This window comes from Electrona antarctica (genome assembly GCF_951216825.1).
Source record: "Electrona antarctica genome assembly, chromosome: 22".
NCBI lineage: Eukaryota > Metazoa > Chordata > Actinopteri > Myctophiformes > Myctophidae > Electrona > Electrona antarctica.
In genome coordinates, this window is record NC_136805.1 from 26971893 (window position 1) to 26981649 (window position 9757).

Consider the following 9757-nt stretch of genomic DNA (forward strand, 5'->3'; position numbering starts at 1 on the left):
CACTCAATTCAATTCCACATATTGTAAGAAAATATGTTGTTGGTCAAGCAAACCAGTGGTCCCAAGCCTGCGGGGTGACTGGAAAGCCTGGTGAGGCGAGGTTATCAGGTTACGGGGTGACTCAGTGTGTGTGAACTATGTCAGTGCGCGTGTAAACGAGTTATTACGGGATTATACCGCTGACAAAGATGGCGGCCTCCTTATAGCGTCTTGTTCCTGTTATGTGTGATTTTTCCATAGAGCTATCGGATTTTTCAGAGTGAGGGTCTTATTCAATGCGGCGCAAAATCTGGTTATTTTAGCCAACGACGTGGGACTTGGGCAGAGACATTACCGGACCCCGGTATTTATTTGAAATACCGGTAAGTTGCTAAGCGTCACTATTACTAAAGTATACAGACTTGTATATACACATGATTGTGATTTGTGACCCAGAATCAACCTGTGTCAGCTAGCTCTGGGTAAGGCGTCATAATAGACTTGTCTGTAATCAGCACTGATTACATTACTTGAAGAATGTGTAATTAACACACACACACACACACACACACACACAGGTCTAGGGGTCTAGTCTGACAGTCGCTAGGTCCCTATACCTGTACAAAAGACAGGTACTTAACATAATCCCTTCATTCATTGTCAGTCAAATGACCCAGTCTGTCTGGCTTGAAAGGCCGGTGGTTTCACAAAAGTTCAAGACAGACACTGAGACAATAGAGACAGCAAGGTTAGAACAAGGATCTGCTCCAATACAAAGCTTCGGAGTTTATAGCAATTTCTCAATCTCTGTACTTGCACTAGTAGTATAGGTCTAGCCTAGGCTCACTCCATACTGCAGTGCTATTTGATGTGTAACTTGTTTGTGAATTGCTCACAAGTCACATACTCTTGAATTGGTTGGTCTGTCTGTCATTATTTATTGACTGCATTTTAAAGTCTTCCACTACGTGTTATCTTAACTCAGTAGCTTACACTGCAAGAGTGGACCAGGTATCAATATCCCTATATGTGCAGAGTCTACACACATTGACCTTGAATAAGTCCTATTGACAAACTGACCTAAATTGTAACCACTTCAACGTCCCAATTCTAGGGCAAAATAACAGTCAGCAAAAATTGCAGACCTATATCATAGATAGGTCATTTTAAGCTATAATATTATAGTTAGGCTAGGAAAAGAAAAGAGGAGTGACCTGCGTCCACTGTGCAATATTTTCAATGTTTGATTTTGAAGTAATCCAAGAGTAATTAGATTGCGATTGTTTTGTAATCCAATGGATTACATTTGTATTCATTTCAAAGTAACAACTCTATCAGTTATATACATATGAGTAAAGACTTAATTGTAACGAAGGCTTTCACTCACTTTCATGTCATATGGGTATTTTATAGCTCACCACTGAATATTGTGTCAGGCTTACATATGTTAGTTAGATATGTCAGAGACATATAAGTTAACTATACATGTAAGTCTGACATCACAAACTCCATATTCGGACTAGGCTGATCTAGAGCTCCAGATATGGAGAATTATGTGCTGACATCATGCCAGTCTAGGGGCGACTGTGGCTCAAGAGGTAGAGCAGGTCGTCCAATGATCCATGGGTCGGCGGTTCAAATCCCGACTCCTCCTGTCTACATGTCGAAGTGTCCTTGGGCAAGACACTGAACCCCAAATTGCTCCCGATGTGCTGGTTGGTACCTTGCATGGCTTCCGCCGCAATCGGTGTGTGAATGGGTGAATGTAATGCACAATCTATGTAAAGCGCCTTGGATAAAGGTGCTATATAAATGCACCATTTTAACTCCATATATGGATATAGAGTAGACGAGTGGTTTATAACTGGCAACTCTGTCAGTTCTAAACACGCAATGAGTATTATTCTGCAGTCATTGTGCATCTATTACACTACTAGATGCTTCACTATACCATCCTAAACAGTCATTTTGTGCTGCTGCTTGCAGAGCTAACTAATCAGTGTTGACATTCTGATCATTTTGACAGCAGTGCACGGCTCATGTTGACACGGAAACTGCCCCCGTTGCAGAGGGTCCTGTTAAAGGTATCGGCCCAGGCTGCCAGTCATCTTGCCAGTCAGAAGTATGATGTCATTGTGGTGGGTGGGGGCCACGCCGGTACGGAGGCAGCAGCGGCAGCTGCCAGAGTGGGTGCAGAGACCCTCCTCATCACCCAGAAAATACAGACCATTGGTGAGAGAAGGGGCTTTTGGTATGTGTTTTAGGGGTGAAAAAGTTAGTCGAAATAATTGGTTTAATCGATTATAAATAAAGAATAGATAATTTAATATAATAATCATTTAATTCTCAATCCCTGTTTTGAGCATGTCATTATAGGTGAAAAGTAAAAGAAAAACAGTATTGTTTTGTTGTGAACTGCAATTTTAGCTATTTATTATTTTTGCGTGTACCGTTTAATATTATAGCCTGGTTAACCACTCTCCCCTGAAAGAGGGAGTGGTTAACCAGGCTAGTTAAAATAGGGTTGAAGGGGTTAACCAGACCAATTGATTGCCGTTTATAAAAAAAATACATTTATATTTGTATTTTTCTGGCCCTCTCCCCCAGGTGCCCTGTCCTGTAACCCCTCTCTGGGAGGCGTAGGGAAGGGTCATTTGGTCAAGGAGGTGGATGCATTGGATGGTCTGTGTGGACGAGCGGGAGACTGGGCAGGGATCCATTTCTCCATCCTGAATCGCAGTAAAGGTCCCGCTGTGTGGGGCCCACGCGCTCAGATGGACCGCGAGCGATACCGCCACTTCATCCAGGTACCACAAGCACAGACATGGCATGAAAGCACACATCAACTATTAAATTAAGATTGGCTTCCATAGTACGAGAATCAACAAACAAACACGACTTGACGGTCTGATGATAAACAAACTGTCAAAACGGCTACCGGAAATCCGGAAAGTAGGGAGCGTGGCCAGGAATTCCGTGTATAGCTTTTCCTCGGTCTCCATTGAATGATCTCTCTCTCTTCTCTCAGTCGGAGCTTCTGTCCACCCCCAGGCTGACTGTTGTGGAGGGTTCGGTAGAGGATTTGCTGACAGCTGAACCAAACCCAGATGAGGCTGGGCATCACAGAGTTATTGGGATACGTCTAGGTAAGGAGCTCAACACACGACATCCATCATTTTTAACTAATGTCATTCAGTTCAGTTTTTATGTTTGCTTCTCATTTGTCTCATTTGAGGTTAAACCGCATAACCCACGTGGCTTTTTCTTTGACTAGCATGACCTGTATTTTTATCATTTCTATATGGGCAAAAAAGCACATGTCATTTTACTTTTTACCCGTGATCAGCAACGCTTAGTTATCGGCCGTGGGGGCATCTTGTTTCCGGTCGCCTACGAGCATGACTTAACTTAACACTCAGGAATTGACAGGTATTTTATCTGTCCTTCTCCTCAGTGGACAGAAGCCACCCCATCTTAGCCAGCTCAGTGGTACTTACCACTGGCACATTCCTGTCTGGCTCCCTATTCATGGGTCAAACCACATCGCCGGGGGGGAGAATTGGAGACCCCCCATCGTGCGCCGGGCTATCCCACACTCTGCGGGAGAAGTTGGCGCTGAAGGTGGGCAGGCTACGGACCGGTACACCCCCAAGGATTGTGAAGGACTCTGTAGACTTCTCCCTGGCCCAGATTCAAGCCCCTGACAAGCAGCCCACCCCGTTCAGCTTCATGAACTCTCACACACGCTGCAAGGTGAGATAATGCAAAACACTGCCTCTGAAGTTGACTCTAGAAGAACTCAGACCCCTCTGAAATGAACCATACTCAGACGTTCTCTGGAAGTGGTCGGAGTATGGTCTGTCTATCTCCAAAAAAAAGACTATGTGAAAACACCCCAAATGATTCCTCAAAAAAGTAATTATCAATTTAGGAGAAACATGTTATAAGCGGTTTCTAGTCTGTACAAATATTGCATTGTAAAGCAATGACTTAACAAGTTTTATAATAATTATGCTATAAATAATTGTGTGTTGCTGTTACTTCATTGCAAATGATGAATGCTATATTCTATGCTTAAACTCCTGTGCAGCCCGAAGAGCAACTTCCCTGCTATCTGACCTACACCACCCCAGGAGTGGAGAAAGTAGTGACAGAGAGTCTGCATCTCAACTGTCACATAAAGGAAGATGCCAAGGGCCCCCGGTATGTACACACACAGACACACACACACACACACCTCCATCTCAAAATAATTTGTTCCAGGGTCCTTACAGAAGCAAAGATTTGAGTTAAAAACGTTCGCTGGGAAAGAACATATTCAAAGATTTGCACACGTTTTCACGATTTTTCAAAAAATCTACAAGCTCTACAAGATTACAAGCTCATAGGAGTGCTTAGATCTGCTATTTTTCAATAGCTAAAGTTGCCTGATGCCTGAAGGTCTTTGGCCGAAATGTTGCCTAAAAAAAGTTCGTATTGCAAGTGCAGACGGTGTGTGGGTTTTTGTGCACTTTGTGTGCATTTTTCTGATTACATTGAGCCCTGCCTACACACCCGTCTCAGAGCATATAGGTGTGCAAGCAGCATAATACTTTGTTGCCTAATAGCTAAAGTTTTAAATAATGGTTAAAGTGGTTAAAAGCTAAGGTGACACAGATGCATTCCAAGTCTTAATGGGTTAAGTGGTTAAATTGCAGTGTATTCAGTAAAATATTGATCTGGGTCTTCAGGTACTGCCCCTCCATCGAGTCACGGGTGATGCGGTTTCCTGGGCGACGGCACCAGGTGTGGCTGGAGCCAGAGGGCTTGGACTCTGACCTTATATATCCTCAGGGTCTGTCGATGACCATGCCGCCTGACATACAGCTACGCCTCATCAGAGAGATCCCACCTCTGCACAGGGCCGAAATCCATACACCTGGTACGCTACCTGAACATTAATGTATTCATAAACAAGAATTGATTCAATATGAATAATAACCAGCAGCTTCCGTATAGATGTGTGTTTAATATAAGGGGGGTCCCTGCGGAGGTTGGTGCGGTGGTCCGCGGCAATGTTCCCTCTAATTTGTTTTCGGTCTGAGTAAACACTCAAACCTCCTGAGCAGACATCAGCAACTGCTGAGCAAACATACATCACCAACTAGCCCAACATGAGAGAATGCGAAGTGAGCGCCCCACACTTCACACAGGTGTGATTTTTTTTTTTGCCAAATGGATTTGAATCAATGAATAGTTAGATAAGGCAACAAGTTACAACATTTTTTTTGGTAATATCAAGGTGGTAGGCTAGCAATTGTAGGAGCCTTTTCAGGCTGTGACCCGCCAAAGTAATCATATTTGAACTGGGGACCCCCCCACCCAGACAAGCAACAGAATGGTTCCACAGATAAATGTTGTGAAATAGCAGATGTCCAAGGTCGTTGTGAACTTGTGGATTGGCTATTTGCACAATTGTTGCCTCTGTCTTATATAATAATAGGGCTGTCAATCGATTCAAATATGTAATCGCGATTAATCACATGATTGTCCATAGTTAATCGCAAATTAATCGCATATTTTTATCCGTTCTAAATATACCTTAAATCAGTGGTTGTCAAGATTTTTCATATCAAGGCATTCTGCATTTGAGCCACGGACCACCATTTGATGATATTTAGTCTTCCAGACCCAAACTAAAGAACTGTATTGATGTTGGTACCATTAGGAGAGATAACAGGCCAATGTTGATCAAATTAATTTTGCTACATTCTCAAATTGTGTAGAAGTAATGCAGATGTTTAACAATTTTTCAACTGTTGAGTGTGAAATTGAACCAAATGGACCCACTTGGTTTAATTGTACTTGCAAGAGTTAAAGATCTCTAAGGGTTCATTTGGTTACCAAGTCTCCATCATGTAGCTGGGGACCACCTGGAACCCCCTCAAGGACCACTGGTGGTCCCCAGACCACAGGTTCAGAACCACTGCTTTAGTGCTTTTCAAAATACTCTTATCAACATGGGAGAATGCTTTTTTTTGTGCAAATGCCATGGAAGAGGGCAGAAATTCTCAAAGCATAAACTCCACACACACGCTGCGCGCACTCTCAGACGAGACCCCTCCGCTCCGCCTGCCTCTCTCTCCTGCAAGCACGCACACACACAGGCTGTCAACATTAGCTTTAGCAGGCATTAGCATGGTGCAAAAGTAACTGCTGTGTTTGTCTCCCGAAACTGTTCAGTTCAGCCTGCATGAACAGCGCTCGAGCGCTCGGTTTCTGCCCCCCTCAATGTCGTAACTCTTCTATGAGTTGGCTCTGGGTCAAACCACCGCGATGGGAAATGGCTGTGAATGTGCGTGGCAATGGAATTGGCCAATGCGAACTCTATAATCGTAATACTTTGGCACAAACCAACTATTGGCGAAGAACAATATTGATGTAACTAATAGTTTCGATGAGTTAGCTAAATTTTATATACAGAGATTTAGAAGGAATAAGCAAACTCGTGAGGCTACAATTCCTCCTCCTCTGCTGTTTCTCTTCTCCTGAGGAGATCACAGTGGGTGGTGGCTTCCAGGCGTGCGTGTGTGCGCGTGAGCCAATGGCGCGAGGGGAGGCAGTGTTGCCAGGTCCGCGAATTATAAGCGAGTTGGAGTGTGTGTAAGTAGTGTGTTGAAAGGTGTTTTTGTGGGCTTTTGAAATATGCGGACTTGGCAACACTCAGCAGAAAGATCTACCGGTCGACTAGCGGTGTCGTAAGTTTCCAGGGCTAATACTGACCAGCCACTTATAAGTTAAATAGGTAGACTGATTATGAGGGAAATTCAGTTGTCACCACAATCGATATAGTGGAGGTATACTGTTATCTGTAATCTAAGTTTTATATGTATTGTCTGTCTCCCTCTCCTGACAGTGGTAATTGCCAATTATGTCCAAACTATTTACATTTGCCTTGGTGCTTGTGGTTAAGAGTGTCGCCCTGAGATTTATGAGGTTGGGTTTCGATTCCCCGGCCGGGTCATACCACACGGCTCAGAAGGCTTACTTACTTACTTTACATATCTTATCCAAATCCTGGATTGCAGCTTTAAACTGGATTAATTACAGTAGTTATTAATGAACATAGATAAAAAAACTAAAGTCTGTTAACCCTATATCAGTGATATATACCGGCTCAAGTCAAATATCTTCTAGTCAAATACCCCACCTGTGGACCACACAGGCAACATGTTGTCACTTGATAGCCTTTACATGTGATCAACCCTATTCCTTTGTTTTTGTTGTTGTCCAGGTTATGGAGTGCAGTATGACTTTGTGTGCCCAACCCAGCTGACCCCTGCACTGCAGGTGAAAAGAACCCAGGGTCTCTTCCTAGCTGGACAGATCAATGGAACCACAGGATATGAGGAGGCTGCAGCACAGGTCCGTTTTAATTTCACTCAGGGAAGGCATGTTCATTATGTACTTGCCAACAGACCCCCACTTGAAAATAGTTTGCCAGGGTCAAAAATCTTCAATTATTTTCAGAAATAACCATTGGCTTCTGCATAACGCATTGTGAGATTGTGGATCAACTATTTTCAGATAAAATAGGGCTGAAGTGCTTAAACCGTTCCTAATTTCGCTGGGGACCCTCTGGGGCTCCCTAAACCCCACTTTGAGAACCAGTGGATTATTTCATTCCAAAAAAGAACAACTTTTGTCCTTTCCATCCAGGGCTTGTGGGCAGGAGTGAACGCTGGCCGTTTTGCCCTCTGTCTTCCCCCGGTCACACTGTCTCGAACCGAGAGCTATATTGGGGTTCTTATCGACGACCTGGTGAGTCGAGGAGTTACAGAACCATACCGTATGTTCACCAGCCGGGCTGAGTTTAGAACCTCGCTGAGGCCAGATAACGCCGACCTCCGGCTCACCCTAAGAGGTAAAGCATAGTGCGACTCACATGTCCCTTTTGACCGCACGTGTGCGCAGGAAAGGATGTTAATGCTCAATTTACAACTACATCATGAAATCAATGAACAGCTGTGTTCTTTGTCCTCTGTCAGGGTTTGAGGATGTGGGATGTGTGTCCTCCTGGCGCCACCAGGAGGCTGTGAGAGTAAGGGACGGTCTCAAGGACGCATTTGTGGCCCTCCAGTCACTGGCTCGGTCTGCCCCCCGCTGGAAGGAGAAGCTAGGCAACGTCGGTATCAGTGACACCAAGAGCGGCATTATGAAGTGAGTGACAAATATTTCAAAATGCCTCTGTATTGCAGTTCCCATGAAAGTAAACCACAGCTCACCCACCAGCTAAATGCTGATGGTACATACCATCAGCATATAGAGTATAGAGTGCATACCCCATAAAAAATAGTACTTCACAGATTTGGATGGTACTGTAGATTAGTCTATTCCACCTGCAAATTTTCCAAGCAGTCAGTCAGACTATAATACATCATCTATAGAGTATGCTCGCAACATCATCATCATACCCGGAAGTTATGCGAGAACGCCTACAGAATAAAATAAAGACTTTCTGGCCTTGACAGCCCATACATCCAAACAGAAAAGTCTTATCCGATTGCGTTAAACTCACTTTGCCACTCACTTTATGCATGCGCATACCCTCTATTATTGTACAATTGATTCTCTCTCTCTTTCAGTGGTTCAGATCTGTTGCAGTACAAAGATGTGTCCTTTGAAATGTTGGCTGACGCCTTCCCAGAGTGCCTTTCTCCTTTCATGGAATTCTCACAAAGGCTCAAGATAGAGGGTAAAGATATATATAATTTAGAGTCACATATTTTTAGACAATTGAATGGGCACTGCAGTTTTGCTGTGGTAGGAAATGAGTGTAATTTTCTACAGATGCCCTAATTCTTCACTACGATGGAAAATAAATAATTGTTTGTCACAGTTGTTGGGGAAATTGACATTGTCCTGCAGATTTCTCAATATGTTGACAATCTATCCTTGCCTTTTGTATAAGCATACTTCCACCACCTTGCTCTCTGAAAACATACAGTATGATACACATCTTCTTGTTCTGTGTCATTCAGCTGTGTACAGACCCCACTGTGAACTGCAAAGGAGAGAAATTGAGAGAATTCAGAGAGAAGAGGGCATGTCTCTCCCACAAGACTTGGACTACCTATCCCTGAAAGTGTCCCTGTCTCAGGAAGTCCGTGAGATTCTGGATAGGGCCCGACCCAGCACTGTGAGTTTACTCACTTTTTTCTTTTAACTACTTAATCTTTTAAGACACTGCTGCGTTTATCGGATTTTTAAAATTTTTCCACCAGTTTTCCGAAAAAACTGTCCAGTCTGCAAGGACATTTACACTTTGTTGTACATCAAATAGCGAAAACACTAGTCTACAAGCTCACAATGTGTTGCAAGCTTGTAAATCTATTTTCACCAAATGTACGACAATTATCACATACCCAGAATAGGGACGCTGGGGTTTCAGATTCCATTGCTCTTGCATACATTGACTATGGCATATTCCACGCCCACGGTTTGTCTTTCAGCTTGGAGCCGCTACCCGACTACCTGGGATAACACCCGCTGCCATTGTGAATCTTCTCAGTTTCGTCCAGCGCACGGGAGACATGCGTGAGAGACAAGCGCACAGAAGACACAGGGAACAAAAGGAGACAGAGGAGGAGCCGGCACTGTGTGCAAGCAGTGTGTCATTACCTCAGTGAAATTATTACACATGACATGAACAGTGGTTCCTTAAAAAAAACTCTGTATTCTAGAAAATGTATAAAAAAATAAGTTAAGGTATATTTAGGAAAATATGTAACATTTTCAT

General features: G+C 43.6%; 1 protein-coding gene across 4 annotated transcripts; it reads left to right on the forward strand.

Annotated features, from left to right (window-relative positions):
- Nucleotides 1-172: 172 nt before the first annotated feature.
- On the forward strand, nt 173-9731 carry mto1 (mitochondrial tRNA translation optimization 1). Of its 4 annotated transcripts, none has more exons than XM_079493437.1 (13): nt 173-362; nt 2006-2211; nt 2587-2786; nt 3008-3125; nt 3434-3732; nt 4070-4182; nt 4710-4900; nt 7253-7383; nt 7678-7882; nt 8007-8178; nt 8604-8713; nt 9000-9157; nt 9471-9731. In XM_079493437.1, exons 2-13 carry the CDS (start codon nt 2019-2021, stop codon nt 9645-9647), a joined length of 2067 nt encoding a protein of 688 aa, XP_079349563.1. In that variant the 5' UTR covers nt 173-362; nt 2006-2018; the 3' UTR covers nt 9648-9731. The 4 variants fall into 4 exon arrangements, with proteins under 4 accessions (XP_079349563.1, XP_079349565.1, XP_079349564.1 ...); XM_079493439.1 differs by having other exon boundaries at nt 2009-2211; XM_079493438.1 differs by having other exon boundaries at nt 173-343.
- The last annotated feature ends 26 nt before the right edge of the window (nt 9732-9757 follow it).